This window comes from Hyperolius riggenbachi, chromosome 3 (genome assembly GCF_040937935.1).
Source record: "Hyperolius riggenbachi isolate aHypRig1 chromosome 3, aHypRig1.pri, whole genome shotgun sequence".
In the NCBI taxonomy this organism is placed as follows: Eukaryota; Metazoa; Chordata; class Amphibia; order Anura; family Hyperoliidae; genus Hyperolius; species Hyperolius riggenbachi.
Window position 1 is genome coordinate 112,271,702 of NC_090648.1, and position 17,168 is coordinate 112,288,869.

General features: G+C 43.9%; 1 protein-coding gene across 2 annotated transcripts in view; it reads right to left on the bottom strand.

Moving 5' to 3' along the window:
• Positions 1 to 17,168, bottom strand: part of ANTXR1 (ANTXR cell adhesion molecule 1) — a 266,350-nt gene that overhangs the window by 70,620 nt on the left and 178,562 nt on the right. For both annotated transcript variants that reach the window (XM_068274807.1, XM_068274808.1), the window contains exons 15-16: positions 9,884 to 9,979; positions 3,609 to 3,776 (exon numbers count right to left, since the gene is read on the bottom strand). In XM_068274807.1, coding sequence (XP_068130908.1) covers positions 3,609 to 3,776; positions 9,884 to 9,979 — 264 coding nt within the window. The remainder of the gene's footprint in view (positions 1 to 3,608; positions 3,777 to 9,883; positions 9,980 to 17,168) is intronic.

Here is a 17,168-nt window from a genome sequence, read left to right on the forward strand (position 1 = left end):
AATTCTGGACTTGTATTGCTGGATTTTCCGACTGTATTTATGTATCTCTGGTCCCCACCCACTACTGCCTATTTTTGCACTTTGTACAGTGCCATGGAAGATGTTGGTGCTATGTAAATAATATTAATAATGGCCAGTCGGCTATAATGTTGTCATTACAGATGACACCATACAGTAAGTGGTACATTCACATATATGGTTGAGCTCCAGATTTGGTCTGAATAACTGAACAATCCCAAAGTATCAGTAATCACAGCTCAAGTGGACTAACATGACCAGCACTTATAGACTCTTGATCTGATTTCTGTGACCTCGTCTTGCCAGTAACAATTTACATGCCGGTGCATTACTGTGAAAACATCCTCTTGCAAGTTTTTCATTTCATATTCTGCTGCCAGACGTGATCTGTAACGTTTATTTTGGGCATAGAAGAAAGCTAGAAGCATTTTCAGAATTTTCAGCTGAGTGCATTACCCAGCGATTGGAAGATTCTGGCACATGCAGGGCAGCCGCTCAGTGCGGTCCATGCACATGGCACCATTTATAAGGATAAATATAGTGTACTCTCACATCCAGGCCTTTACAGCAGAATATCAAGTGTTTCTCACTAAATACTGTAAATGTCACAGTAAATGAAAATAAGAAGGCTGAGTTCAAAGAATTTTTGGAATACATCTTTAAACTGTTGCTGAAGGAACATTGATTATTTTGGAAAGCACTGTCCGAATCCACCAATCTTGTAGTTTTGTAGATTTAAGCAAAGTGGTGCTAAAATGGCAAAAGAAATTAAAAAGAAAGAAAGAAAAATACCTAAGAGAGTGAGTAAAAGCTTGGCAGTAAAGGGCCAAATTAACTTGGTGCCGATGTAAGGCCTCAGTCAAAAAAAGTGCAAGGAAAAATAGTCTGGAAATAGCGGTAATAGAATATCGGTGGCTTTACCAATATTCTAATATCTGTTATAATAGAATATCAGTAATTATACCGATATTCTACTATGTCCCTCTGTATCCTATCACCCAAACCATCCCCTACATATACCAAACAAGACCACCCCATCTATGCCTAACAAGAACTGCCCCATCTATGCCTAACACGCAGGGGCGTAACTAGGCCCCACTGCAGAATTGAGGGGAAAGCCTTGGCCACAGTCGGCGGGGAGAGGGGAAGTTCCCCCCCTCTCCCTCACCTCGGGGCTCTCCCCTCTGCGCTCCCCTCCAGCTAGATATAGTGTGGGCAGCGGTGGGCAAATACATACCTTCTTCCGTGCGTTCCATCGCAGACTCTTCGCTCTAGCGGCTGACGTCACTTCCGGAAGTGACGTCACTTCCGGAAGTGACGTCAGCCACTAGAGCGAGGAGTCTGCGGTGGATCGCACGGAAGAAGGTATGTATCTGCCCGCCGCTGCCCACACTATATCTAGCTGGAGGGGAGCGCCCCGAGGTGAGGGAGAGGGGGGAAACTTCCCCTCTCCCCGCCGACTGTGGCCAAGGCTTTCCCCTCATGCTGCCACCCCTCCAGCCCCCACAAAACGGCCCCGAGTGGGCCCCAGGGGGGGGGCCCGGGCCCCCCCGCGGTAGCATGGGCTGCAGGGCCTATTGTTACGCCACTGTTAACACTTAACCCCCCATCTTTGCCTAATACTAACCACTCTTCTATCTATGCTTAATAAGAACCCCCCCATCTATGCGTACATACATTCTGGACGCCCGTGAGTTGGGTGCAGGGCGAGCCGAATTACAGCTCTAAATACTTTTCCCACTCCGAGTTGTAGCAACTGAGAGGTAGGTGTGATTCGGGGTCCCCAAATTACAGTTGCGCAGGGCACACATCATAGCGTTACTGTTATGACGGCGGCCAGCTTTGGCGCTGAGCGTCGTGCACCGAAGTTACCAGCTTCGCTTTCTATGCCTACCACTAATGTTCCCCTACCTTGTAGCATAACTCTGCTGCCACTATTTTTATTGGGTGACCCCCACACTAAAATTTCTGACTAAAGCTAGTAAAATACCTAAAGTCATCACCTATCTCCTTACTCTAGTTGAATCAGGATGAATTGATTGATGGGGTTTCAGCTTGCATGGGGAAATGTGTAACCCCAAGAGGACTATAATAATTTTACATAAGAAGAAGTTGCTCACAGGGCCGGAATATATACCTATTGATGTGCGGTATGTGCTGGCATTGTGTGCACCAAGCCACATATGCAGAAGTGGTAAAATAATTTGAAGGTAGCCTAACCGCTATCTGTGACCCTAGAGCAGGAATGTCAAACTCACATAAGCAGCCAAAATCTAAAACACAGTGTAAGTTGTAGGCCAAATTTCTCTATGCTGCCATCCTTTGGCTCCCAATGCATGTCACCTGATCAGAAGCCGGGTATGCAGCATAGAGAGTGCGACTGCCAGGAAGAAATGAATAAACTTAAAGGGACTCCGAGCAGTAACAAAAATCTAAATCTGAAGTTACCTGGGGCTTTCTCCACCCCCCGTAGGTCGGGAGGTCCCTCGGCGTCCATCTGGCTCTTCTCCCAGGCCCTGGTCAGTTTGGCTCCCCAGCGGCTCCTGGCGACACTGGGCCCGAGTGTCGGGCTCCTTCTTCCTGAAAGGTGACGTCAGTCGTCATCACGCCAGCCGCCTCGCGTCATCACGGCGGCCGGCGTGACAGTACTGCGCATGCACAGTTTAATCATGCATGCGCAGTACTGTCACGCCGGCCGCCGTGATGATGCGGGGCGGTCGGCGTGGTGACGACTGACGTCACCTTTCAGGAAGAAGGAGCCCGACACTCGGGGCCAGTGTCGCCGGGAGCCATTTCTGACCAGGGCCTGGGAAAAAAGCCAGAAGGACGCCGAGGGACCTCCTGACCTACGGTGGGCTGGAGAAAGCCCCAGGTAAGTTCAGATTTAGATTTTTGTTACTACACGGAGTCCCTTTAATGCAGTGCTGGAGCAGGTAAATATCACACTGCTCCCCTTTGCTACCCTGCAATGTGGGGAGAGGGTGACAGAGAAGACAATGTTTCAACCAGACACACTGTCACCCACCTCAGTACTCCTTTAGATAAAAGGCATGGTGCTATTGTTCTTTTACTGCTTACAGTGATGCACATTTGAAGCTCTTGGGGGGCCACATAAAATGGCATGGTGGGCCGCATTCTGCACATGGGCTGGGAGTTTGACACCTGTGCCCTAGAGGAAAGATCTCAGTTATGGCTTTGTCTTGCATAACACTCGTACTTTGTCGTCCATAACACGTCTACTTGCTCCTCACTGTGATAACACATTCTAGGTAACAAATACAGATACTTCGGTTTAATTGAGGTTTCCAGTAATTTGGCCACCGAATCCTGCTGAAAAACTATTTTAGAGGGAAGAGCTGGCAAGTTTAGTTTTTAGCAGATCTCTGGCTATTCCCTTTAGGGCTGAGAATTCTCAAGATCATCTTTGTGGGCTCCTGAGTCCAAACAATTTCAAAAGCAAAGCAGGGAATGAAACGATTTTTATATTTATAATAAAAAAAGTAAAAAAAAAATAATACAGCGACAGACATGACATCATAAGCTAGGCAACAGGTGTTTAGTTATTGGAGTGTATACTCTAGGAGGCGTACCTTAATTGGTGAGTACCATTTCCTGGAGGCATTCGGTTTGCCATAGCCTGAGTTGAGAATTTTCGGTGATGGAAATTCGTACTCTTGCTCTGGCATTTTCACCCTGGCATTCTTTGCTTTCTCCAGCTTAGCGCCTTCTTCTGTAGAGCCCTTCTCCCCCCAGCGCACCTGCAGCCATAAATCAAACAAAGTTTGAGAATAGAGTTTATGTAAAATCACATTTTATATACTTTTATAGTAGTAGCAATCAGGACAGTAAGGAATGCCACTTCTTATAAAGGTGCAAGTTTTGAGGCTGTCACTGATGTCCCTAAAGACGTAGGGCTTGATTCACTATGCGGTGCTAACCTACTTAGCACGTCTAAAGTCTTTAGGCGTGCTAACCAGGGTGCTAAGTAGGTTAGCACCGGTTTTCTCAATCAGATCGTGCGCTAAGTCCCATAGGCTTTAATGGGCACTTCGCGCGGAGCGCCCTGCGCTCTGTACAGAGCGCTTGTAAAGTTTTGCGTGCATAACTTTGCGCGCGATGCGGTTCGCGCGCAAATTAGCACGCGAAAAGCTCGTTTAGACGTGCTAAGGGGGTTTTCACAGGCGTGCTGACAGTTAGCACCGCTTTGTGAATCAAGCCCTTAGTACTGTGGAATAAACATGCAGTCGGTGAACAGTAGGATTCCCGACCCGCATGCGTTTCTGTGACGAGGATGTACTGAAACAAGGATAAGAATTAGTGATGGTCATGTCTAGGAGAACTCACAGAGAAGCATGTGATCAGTTTGGTCAGGTGATAGATATATATGTATCTGATTTGCTAGTCATGATCATATTCTAAGTAGCAAGAGATCAGCAGCACCATGTAGATGTATTCAAGTGCTTTATTGCATAATAAATAGAGATGTAGCCATCATCAGCAACAGACGCTTTTTCTACTGCTCTGTTTTTTTATGCAATAAAGAGCTTGCATATATCTATGTGGTGCTGCTGATCTCTGGCTACTATGTTTAGGCCCTGTTGGGTTACAGAACCACTTCTGTTGAGCACAGGTTCTATCCCCATTCGGGTGCTTGTCAACCTTGCTTTAGATGATCAGGTGCTAAAGCAGGATGTGATCACAGCAAATCAAAGGTTTGCAAATCTATCAGCTGATCAAACAAATCACACGTTTCTCCATGTGTTCTCCTAGACATGACCATTGACCATCACTAGTTCCAACAGGTAAGTAATACAAATGTTTGTGCTTAAAAAGAGGTGATGTGGAGTTATATTTAGGGTTTTGGATGTGTTAGTGTCAGGATAGGATAAGTATAAAATATCAGGTGAACATATGGTTAACTATAGGTCATAATGGTGGCGTAACAAAAGAGCTTGGAGCCCCAGTGTGAGTTTAACATGGGACCCGAACCACTGTATTGACATGGAGCCCCAAAGCATACCAAGGAAAGCTGCAGTATTCGAGAAGTGTAATCAGACTAAGAAAACAGTTTGTTAAGGATTACTACTATTTAATGCACATATAGAGATTTTCATTTCCAGAATAGCATCAATTAAAAGCTAAAAAGATGGATGAAGGAGGGCCCCTAGTTGTCCCCTCTGGTCCAGGGGCCCTTTGCAGTTGCAACCTCTGCATTCCCTATTGCTATGCCACTGAGTCATAATATACTGTAGGTTAGTTATAAGCATCATTAGAGATCAGTGAGTTGCTAGTTTTTCATAATTGAGGCTAATTTGGTCACAGTTTGTATGCAGATTGAAATTGCACCAAATTGGTTGCCACTATAAGCAGATTAAAACTGGAGCAATTGTTTATGCAAATTGGAATGAAATTTGCCTCAAATTGGAAACTCTTAATGCCCATACACACTTCGGATTTTTCCGAACGACGGGTCGTTTGAACGTCCCGTCGTTCAGTCGTCCGCACGCCAAATCGGGCGTGTGTACAGACTGTCATTCGGGTGATAAGACTGATCTTGAGCGATCCACCGGGCGAATCGCTCAAGACCAGTCTTATCACCCGAACGACAGTCTGTACACACGCCCGATTTGGCGTGAGGACGACTGAACAACGGGACGTTCAAACGACCCGTCGTTCGGAAAAATCCGACGTGTGTATGGGCCTTTACGCATCTCTCTGATATACTAGTCATGATCATGTGCAAAAGCACATGTGTGATCACAGCAAATCAGAGCTTTGCAAATGCATCAGCTGATCAAACAAATCACATGCTTCTCTGTGAGTTCTCCTAGATATGACCATCACAGGATAAGAATGACAGCAGCTCAGCAGATTGTGATTTCTGAAACAATGAAGCAATGACAGCTTCCATCTTTCATCGACTCTTTTTAACAAACAGCGCACTACACATAATAGATTTTAAAGACGTTATTATCTCTACATACATATATGAAGCATAGATTGCAGATATATAATCCTAAACAGTCACGGGGGTAGATAATATATGTTTTCTCAGTGAAGCACTAGGAAACTAGACCAGGTGAAGGGAATGCCAGTATAAGACGGTGCCAAGGAAAGCCAACAAGTGCCAAATGGCTTGGGCTGTCAGCCCAGTGAATATTTAACAGATTAATGGGGGTCTGAGAGAGGAGACCGCCACTGCTGAATATCACAGTGTCAGTTTCCTAGCTGTATATTAATATGGTATGTACGCATTCATAATAGCCATTGTTTAGCCAGAACTTGGGTCAGCTGACCTCCAGTACCCCCTGAATAAATGGATAATGCACTCGTGTAGAAATGTACTGAAGAATATTCCAACTCAGGATATTTACTTGGATTGCTGCTTGAATGATTTGTTACAACTTATAGCATTAAAAATGCTATAAGGATTTTTCCCCTAAGGTGTATCTAAGCTCATATTAAGTAATATTTTGCAAACTAAAGCTATGGCAATCCCCTCACACAGTTTGTCTTCAGAGCTGAAGCTGAACTGAACAGAAATATATCATATATAATAAATGCTGAGATCCTGTAAGACTCATGTGCACCACCTGACCCTCTGACTAAGCTCTGCCCCTCCTGTGTTCTTAGACTCCTCATCAATCACCTCACTTCCAGTCCTAGAAAAGTGTGAGATCATGTAAGTTCCCAATGACAGAAATCTCTGGTAAACAAACTCCTGCCAAGGGAGCTCACTCAGGAGATATGAGCCTCTGTGTGGGAATAAGCTTAGCGCTCTACTTTCACCCAGTGAGGGAAGTTATCATGTTTCTAGGCATGTATTAGAATGGAGACTTTCAGCACAGTCAAGAAGTGTTCACGATTTCTTTTAGGCCCTTAATAAATTGTAAATGACCCGAAGAAGTGGAAAGTTCCCTCAAAATGCATCATCTTTCCTTTAGACATGCCAATAAAGCCTTTCCCTGCTTGAATCAGCAAAAGCTCTCAAAAACATACTGAGAAGTTTTACTAGCTACCCCACAAATTGACCTTATGCTTCAATAGGGGAATAAAGCCTGTTACACACTTTCAATTATGAAACTTTCAATTATGAAAGTGTGGCCCATTTTTCCACCTTCATGTAATATGAGAGTGAACATATTTTGAATAATATGAACAGATTGTGTAGGTAAGCTATCATAGTACATGGAAGTGGTAAGATTGGCCAGTTATTGCTCAGTCAAAAGTGGATGTGTGTATGCACCCGAAAGCCTGGCACACTCTTTCAATTGTGATTGGTCAATCACTGTCCATTTTTACTACCTCCATGTAGTATGAGGGTTTACCTACATAATCTGCTCATAGTATTCAATATCTATTGACCCTCATAATAAATGTAAGTGGTATAATTTGACAGAGATAGGCCAATAAAAATTGAAAGTGTGTACAATGCTTTAGACTTTAGAAGAAGGCGGAGTATGTCGGAGTTAAGATTTAGAGTTCCTAGGCCGGTCTTAAGCCTGTTACACACTGACACTGCCCTGACACTAACACTTCTCTTTCGTTGCTCCCTATTGTTAAAATATAGCTTAGGTAGAGTGACCAGATTTTTGTGGGTCCAACCTGGGACAGGGAGGGGGCGGGGGGGGGGGGGAGTGGATGGACTGAGGAGCGCGCAGTGACGAAGACTAAGGGTTGTGGGGGGTTGCCGCGGCGAGAAATGGGCGTGGCCACGACATTGAATGGGCGGAGCTAACGTAATGATGTAACAGCGAGGCATAAGAAAGCAGTGTTTACGCCATGATGTGGTCAAACGAGACTTTGCATCATGGGTGTGCTGAAACTGTGTGATGCTAATAGTATACTGTAACCACAAAGCAGCAAACATAGCCACCTATGACTATTTAATAATAAATGCAGTAACAGTTACCCCGGACACCAGAAAATAAACTCAATGGGCAACATGTCAGCACAAAATAAACGCAATGGGCAACATGTCAGTACAAAATAAACACAATGCGGGCAAACATGTCAGTACAAAATAAACGCAATGCGGGCAAACATGTCAGTACAAAATAAACGAAATGCGGGCAAACATGTCAGTACAAAATAAACGCAATGTGGGAAAACATGTCAGTACAAAATAAACGCAATGCGGTCAGTACAAAATAAACGCAATGCGGGCAAACATGTCAGTACAAAATAAACGCAATGCGGGCAAACATGTCAGTACAAAATAAACGCAATGCGGGCAAACATGTCAGTACAAAATAAACGCAATGCGGGCAAACATGTCAGTACAAAATAAACGCAATGCGGGCAAACATGTCAGTACAAAATAAACGCAATGCGGGCAACATGTCAGTACAAAATAAACGCAATGCGGGCAAACATGTCAGTACAAAATAAACGCAGTGAGGGCAAACATGTCAGTAAAAAATAAACGCAGTGCGGGCAAACATGTCAGTAAAAAATAAACGCAATGCGGGAAAACATGTCAGTACAAAATAAACGCAATGGGGGCAACATGTCAGTACAAAATAAACGCAATGCGGGCAAACATGTCAGTACAAAATAAACGCAATGCGGGCAACATGTCAGTACAAAATAAACGCAATGCGGGCAAACATGTCAGTACAAAATAAACGCAGTGCGGGTAAACATGTCAGTAAAAAATAAACGCAGTGCGGGCAAACATGTCAGTAAAAAATAAACGCAATGCGGGAAAACATGTCAGTACAAAATAAACGCAATGCGGGCAAACATGTCAGTACAAAATAAACGCAATGCGGGCAACATGTCAGTACAAAATAAACGTAATGTGGGCAAACATTTCACCAGAAAATAAACGCAATGCGGGCAAACATGTCACCAGAAAATAAACGCAATGCGGGCAAACATTTCACCAGAAAATAAACGCAATGCGGGTAAACATTTCAACAGAAAAGAAACGCAATGCGGACAAACATTTCACAAGAAAATAAATGCAATGCGGACAAACATTTCACCAGAAAATAAACGCAATGCAGGCAAACATTTCACCAGAAAAGAAACGCAATGCGGGCAAACATTTCACCAGAAAATAAACGCAATGGGAGCACATTTCACCTGGAAAAGAAAGCATTTACTCACCTGGCAGAAGTCTCCGGCCTCTGGCGCGCTGCTCCCGGGACCACATTCCTCCTGCTCTTGTCTCCCGCACTGACAGGGCTACGGCAAGATGGCGCCCGAAGCCCTGTACTGGAGACACAAATAGTAGCCCTGCTCGCCTGCCGGTGTCGGAACACCGGAAGACTAAGGAGGCTGGAGCGGGGCTGCAGGCAATGAACTGGCACGGCGTCTATAGATACCGCTGCCAGTTCATGAAGATAGAGTGGCCAGAGTCCCGAGGCCGGGACGTCCAGCTGCTGAAAGCGGGACGTTTCCCGGGACCTCATGCAGCCTGGGACAGCGGACCTCGAATCCGGGACCCGTCCCGGGCAATCCGGGACGTCTGGTCACTCTAGCATTAAGCATGCCTCCTAAGCTATATTTTAACAATAGGGAGCAACAAAAGAGAAGTATTTACACATATAGGCCCATATGCACATTTTCTCCTAGGTGATATTTTCACAATTTGTCAATTAAATGCCTTTTAAAGCACCAGCAAGCAAAGAAAGTACTCCAAATAATTTCTGTAGTACCTTTTCATCTACTTTTTGATGCTTTTTCAATTGCAGAGTGCTGAAACATTATTTTAAACAAAAGATGAAAAATTATCTACTAGTAGATAACTCAGAAGAAGAAGTGAATTGCATATGGGCCATAGTATGGTGAATTGCTGTAACCTTGGATCACACCTCCCTCCAAACACATAAACATACAAACACAAATGAGTTATTACCTCCATTCTCTTTATTCCTCCCACTCCTCTTCCTCCATAGTATGAAGCGTCCACTGTGGGCCATTTCTTTTTAGGAAGTCCGTCTTCTTCTTCTTCCTATTCAGAGGAAGGCAGACAAGAAATTATGCTACACATAAGCTAATAACTAATCAAGCATTCAGTACAATAAACAGCTGAAAAAGGCACAGAAACCCAAGAAAAGCGTGTGCATCTTTTGTGCATTGTTACGCCCAGTGGGTCACCAGTCGTGGTACATGCAACTTTGGTGAAAATAACATAATGAATACAATTGTTTATTGTTTAAAATATTTATTTACAGATTATTTAGTCAGTGTTTGCTCATTGCAAAATCTCTCCTCTCTCTGATGTAAATTCTGAAACTTATCACTGGTGGTGACATCTTTAGTTCTGACGGGTGATCTGTAAGGAATGTTCATTACTGAGAGTTCTTTGTACAGAGGGAGCTATCGCTTGCTTGGCTGTTGGAAAAAGCCATTATTTCTCACAATGCAATGAGGTTCACTGAAAGCAAACTGTCATGACAATGGTCATGACATCACACTGTGGGAGGGGTTTCACCACAATATCAGCCATACAGACCCCCCTGATGATCTGTTAGAGAAATGGAAAATATTTCTCGTGGGAAAGGGGGTTACAACTACTGATTAGAATGTGGTTAAAGTTTCTCTTGAGTTTTTGGTTTTTTTTCACTGTAAGGTTGAACAATCCAGGGCTATAAACCTCTTCTTTCAGTAAAGGTCATATGTCGTTTGTGTGCTGTGAATACATTCCTGATAAAAGGCAATGAATAAAAAGTCCTCATTGCGGTGCATGAGAGCCGAATAAAACAGTAAGTTTGTACCAGCACAACCGTTTAGTCTTCAAACTCCAGATTTTTAACCCTTAAAACCAAATAGGAATCTGGGACTCCAGGAAAGTCTTATTTCAGATGACTTTTGTAGAGCCAACTATTTATCTCACAAGTTTATTTGCACTTCAGGTTCACTTTAAAATGAGCAGTGTAGCCCAAGGACAGAGTGTAGGATGTGTACGGTGTACAGAGTGAGTGTAGGGAGTGAGGCGCAAAGTTGAGTTGAGTATTGCAGCATTTATTGAATAGCATGGCGTTCAACAGCTGCAAGACATCACCAGCCAGAAGGCCCTACAAGACAGAGGTTGGTGCTTATAATAACTGGCATGTAGGCATCTTCTTTGCTGCCAGGTTTTTTTTTTTGCACTGTATATTGCTTTTGAGTGAATTTTGCTTTATCCACTCATGTCCATTGAGAAGGAAACTTAGGCTGGTTGCCCTATCAAAATTTTGCTTTGAGACCCCATGACTTGTAGTCACATCTTTGCATGTTTTAATAGAATAGCCAAACTTTGCACTATTGTGCTACACATTTGTATCATTTGGTGGCCAGGAAGGATCGCTCACTGCAGCTTATCCTCCCAGTAGGACCTCTACATCCAGGGTCAGACTGGGCCACAGTAGTACAGTTTTTTCCCTCGGTGGGCCCCCCCCCCCTCCAGGTCTCTGGTGGGCCCCCCCTCCTTGTCTGACAGAGCTCCAATTGCTGCCTGCAGCACAAAAATTCTCTTCTCAGTGCTGTAATCACTCATGCTGAGAGCAGTGGCATAGCTAAGGAGCTGTAGGCCTGCCAATGGCAACTACAGTGTCACAGGTGCAAGAAGGGGATGGGAAATAGCTTGTTAATGATTACCACTGTTCAAAGTATCTATAGAAGTGATTATTATGAGCAAAGGACCAATAGAGAGGTAATACCGTAGTTGAGGGAGGGCCCTTTGGAGCCCTTTTGGCCCAAGGGCCCCGATGTGGTTGCAACCTCTGCGGTCGCAACCTCTGCAAAAGTAGGACATTACTTTATATTGAAGGAGGAGACTCTATGCAAAGTTTTGCTGGGCAGCAGTGTCTCTGAATTACAATGCTGCTAAGATTATGTACATTTGGCCCTGTCCATAATACATCATGACCACGCCCACCTTCTGGTGCATGGTCACGCCATTTTTTCACCGCAATCATGGGATGTATGGGCCCCAGGTTAAAATTTCTTTGGTGGGCCCCCAGTGTCCCAGTCCGACCCTGTACATCAGCAGGGTAGATTGAGAGTCATCAATGCTGTCACTAGTGTTGCTCGGATACCTCATTATCCTATTCGAGTTTGGTCAAATTCGGATAGTAAACTATCCGAATTCACTCAAAGTTCAATATCCGATTTAATCGAATATCCGATTCGACCTCGGATATCCGACGTCACTATCCGAGTCTGTATTCGAGTAAAATATTCAAGCTGGCCTTAAATAGCTTGTAAAACTTGTGTAGGAGGTCAATGATGCATGAAACCACCTTTTTTATGAAGAAAAACATCAAGTGATTATGTGGTGATGTAGTAGTTATAAAAAAGGTATCAAAAATAGTAAATTTACTTCATGAAAAGTGTTTGCATGAGAAGGTATGTCCAAAATGGTTGTTGGAACAGTCTTCATTTACGTCGTCTTCATCTTCTTCTATATCTTCTTCTTTTTCTTCTTGTTCTATATCTTCTTCAATTATCTTTTTCTTCTTCTATATCTTCTTCTTCTCCTTCTTCTTCTCCTTCTTCTATATCTTCTTCTTCTTCTATATCTTCTTCTTCTATATCTTCTTCATCTTCTTCTATATCTTCTTCTATATCTTCTTCTTCTTCTTCATCTTCTTATTCCTCTTCTTCTCTATCATTATATTGTGTCTTGGTTTTCCTTTCTTTTGTAATATTTTTTTTTTACTCCATTTGTGGAAATATTTTATTTTAATAACGCCATAGTTATATTTGTGTTGATGGCATAATAGGTAGGTAGTGGCACATTGCAAGCCACAGCGCCTTTTTCTGTGTACCCTGGTGGTGGTAAAACACAGACATCAGCAGGAGGAGGAAGTAGCTGCAGGCTTGCAGCTATTTGTAGTGTGTGGTAATAGTCGGTACTCGGTAGGAGAGTGGGTGGGCAGGTGGCAGCAGAAAATAGTTCTTTTTCTGTTCTCCCTGGCAGTGGTAGCAGCACACAGACAGCAGAAGCTCAATGCAGCTACAGGAGGAGGAGTAGTGTGTGTCAGGCAGTGTGATGTGACTGACATAATAGGCCCTGGTTCCTAGCGGTGTTACCAGGGCTGTAAATAAACAGCATGAGGTTCCAGACAGTGGTCGTGAAGCCCACATTGTGTCCAATACACAATTGGGACAGCACAGTTTTCAACCCGGACACCTCTAAAATAATTACATTTTTTTTTTCAAATTAATGCAGCTATTGTTGAGCGTAATGGCTGGTGGCGCATGGGCAGCAGCACCTTGTAATGTGTTCCCTGGCAGTGGAGACACACAGACAGCAGGAAGAAATACAGCAGCAGCAGCAGCAGGAGTAATGTGTGTGTGCGCCACTTCATGTCCCCCTCTCGCCGACAACAGGGGCCAGGAATTCGCCTTCCACCCAAGCCTGGTTCATTTTGAGAAACGTCAGTCTGTCCACAGACTTGTGAGACAGACGAGATTGCTTCTCAGTGACGACTCCACCGGCTGCACTGAAGCAGCAGTACGCTGGAAGGGGGGCAGGAGAGCACTTCCAGGGCGTACTGTGCAAGTTCGCTCCAGATCGGCAGGTGCTTGACCCAATACTCCATGGGATCAACAGGGGCCACGCTGTCAAGCCCGCTGAAGGACCCCATGTAGTCAGCCACCATGCGGGTCAAGCGCTGCCTGTGACTGGAGAAGGATGTTGCTGCAGGCACCTCCTCTCTAGTCCTTGGCAGCTCTACACTCATGTAGAGCTCTTGGGTCAGAGACAGCAGGTCTGTGGTGCGCGTGCGCTTGCTGCTGGTGGATGCAGGCACCTGCTGCTGTCTCTGTGCTGGCTGGACAGTGGGGGTGGATGTCTGAGGGAAGGCTTCACTAAACAATAGAAGAATCTAGCTAAATAATAGAACAGGTGTGACTAGATTACAGAGAGCAGATACAGCAGGACAGGTATAGCAGTAAACCTGGGCCTTGCTAACTACAAAATAGTACAAATCTATCTAACACAGAAGTAGTAGTAGTAGTACAGGAGTAGAGTAGGACAGGCTGCCTTGCCTAGGCACAGGGCCTAGCTGCAGGCTGCAGGCCTGCAGCAGCACCAGTGACAGTCTCTCTCCCTTCCTAGTCCCCTCCCTAATCACACAAACTAAACTGCCTAAAATACAATCTATCTACAATACAAAGCAATACAGTTGAATATCAAGTGTTGGAGTGTAAAAATGCTTGGTTTAGAACAATAGCAATGCACTTGCACACAGATAAAAAGCACTGGAGCAGTCTCTCAGTACTATCAGTCAGTAAGTCGCAAGCAGGACGAGTGAGGCAAGATGGCATCCGCTATTTATAGAGGGGGGCTTGGCCAGGCTCCCCCTCTGTGATTGGCTGCAGTTAGAGGGCTGAGAGCCCTCTGATTCGCTTGTGAGGACTCGAGGTGACGTCTGTCGTGACGCTATCCGAGCTCGTGACGCTATCCGAGCTCGGATAGCTAGGATATCTCCGGATAGCTGCTTGCTATCTAAGTGCGCTCGGATAGCACAGTCCTGATAGCTAATACTATTCGAGCTCGGTATTCGAGCTCGAATAGTGAAAAAAAGCTAGGATATCCGAGTACCTCGGATATCCTAGCTTAGATGAGCATCACTGGCTGTCACTGTCCCCTCTCATTAGGCCAGCTTAATTTTTTAGCTTCTATATTCAGGCCTGAGTTACTGAACTGTTACAACAAAAATTGCCAGGCACAGAGAGAGACTTTTACCAGATGGCAGCTTGATGAAAGCAGGAAAAAGACACTGCAGATTTATTGAAGGATTTGTATCAGCTGTAACAAGGAAATGTTGTTCTTTGAAGGTTATTATGCTTTTGTGTATTTTTTAGAGCAAAGAGGAAGTTCTGAGCCTTAGCAGACTTTAAAAACATGTCTGTGACTGCATTCCAGAGGAGGGGGACGGAGCATCACCTGTGCCTGAATTATTGTAAATCCAAATGATGGTAAATCAGAATTATGGTAAATCCAGTAAGTAAGTAACCCTAACCTACAGCCCCCCCCCCCCCCGATCCTGCAGCATACTTCGGGGACAGGAGCCACCTGGGGAGTCAGCAAGGGACCAAACCGCCTCAAGGAGGCTTAAGGTAGCCCCTGGTAAGTATAAAACCTGAGGTGTGTTTCATCTCAGGTACCCTCCATTTCAGCCCGCGGGGATTTTCCACCTTATGCATCGGAGCAATTTTCACCTCCCATTCATTCGCTAATAACTTTATCACTACTTATCACAATTTATTGATCTATATCTTGTTTTTTCCGCCACTAATTAGGCTTTCTGTGGGTGGTAAATTTTGCTAAGAGCCACTTTACCGTAAATGCATTTTAACAGGATTAATAAGAAAAAAATGGAAAAAATTCATTATTTCTCAGTTTTCGGCCTTTATAGCTTTAAAATAATCCACGCTACCATAATTAAAACCTATGTATTTTATTTGCACATATGTCTCGGTTATTATACCATTTAAATTTTGTCTCTATCACAATGTATGGCGACAATATTTTATTTGGAAATAAAGGTGCATTGTTTCCGTTTTGCGTTCATCGCTATTTACAAGCCTATAATTTAAAAAATGTTTGTAGTATACCCCCTTCAAATGCATATTTAAAAAATTCAGACCCTTTGGTAACTATTTATGTCTTTTTTTTTTTTTTATTGTAATTTTTTTTTTTTCCATTAAAATTTTTATTTGGGGAATATTTTGGTGTGGGGCATAAACAGTTAATTTTTAATGTTGTTGTCTATGTAAATTGTAATGTTAAAAATGTGTAGCTGTAGTTTTGCTATTTGGCCACAAGATGGCCACCTTCATTTTTTTTCTCCATCCTTGTACTTCCTGCTAAGCGGAAGTACAAGGGCGATGCAGAACTCTCTCCGGGCAGAAGAACTGAAGCCTCACAGGTGAGCGCTTCGGTTTTTCTGCGGGGGAAAGGGATCGGTGATCGGGAACCATGTTCCCTTTCACTGATCCCAGGGCTACCGGGCGGCACAGCGGGGATGCGGGGGCGCGCCCGCGATCGCGGGCGGGAGCGCGCCCAAGCGCGGGAGCGCTACAGAGCTGCCGCCCGGACGTGAGCTTCACGTCCGGGCGGCGGAAATGGTTAATGGATACGTGAGGTAACATTTGACATGATGAGATAGACATGGGTATGTACAGTGCCTGGTACGCAAATAACTATGCTGTGTTCCTTTTTCTCTCTCTGCCTGAAAGAGTTAAATATCAGGTATGTAAGTGGCTGACTCAGTCCTGACTCAAACAGGAAGTGACTACAGTGTGACCCTTACTGATAAGAAATTCCAACTATAAAACACTTTTCTAGCAGAAAATGGCTTCTGAGAGCAGGAAAGAGATAAAAATGATCAATAGTTCATAGATTTTACCTCTGGCATACTTCAATGAATGTGTCATTGAGCAAAAACGATAAAACAGTTAAAACTTATAAAGTAGATTTAAACATAAAATAAAACTGTGTAATATCTTAAAAAGTCATTTTTAGGAGAAGGAAGATAGATACAAGCGTTTATTTCATTAGTTTATTTTCGCTTTGTGCGTCCTTTAAGAGTCTGGCATGGACAAGTGAGCTGCAGTGTAGTGTATGATAGAGCTGCCTCTTGTGCTCTCTCCATTACCACCAGTCATTATTTTCTCCATATGGAAGAGTTTCCACACAGACTACTCCAGGCAGATCATTAAGATCACTTATTGCTGAGACTGAGTTACCATATGCTTGAGGACCGCTGAATTCTTGAACCAGTTCACATCATTTCACAATATGGGCTCATCTCCCCAGGACAGCCTCAGCGATAAGCCATGACAAAAGGAACATTAAAATACTTTAATGTCCTCTGGGGTACATTCCATTCCAGTAATAAATTACCTTTAAGTCTGGAACTGGAAGGGTGACTTGTAAAATCTGTCCTAAGAGTTCTTACACAATCCGACCTTATTATTGAAGGGAAACGTTTTGTGTATTTTCAGTGAAGGAAGAATGTTAGTAGTCATGGCAACAGCCTCCTGAATGTAATTATTAGAGATGCTCAATCAGATATAAATACTATGAGTTTAAATGCAGATATGCAGATAGCATGTCTACCCACTCCTCCCCCCATCCCTGGGAAAAATCCCTCAACTTATCAGCTACTGCATTTGTTTGTTTCATTTTCAAGCTGCATAATATT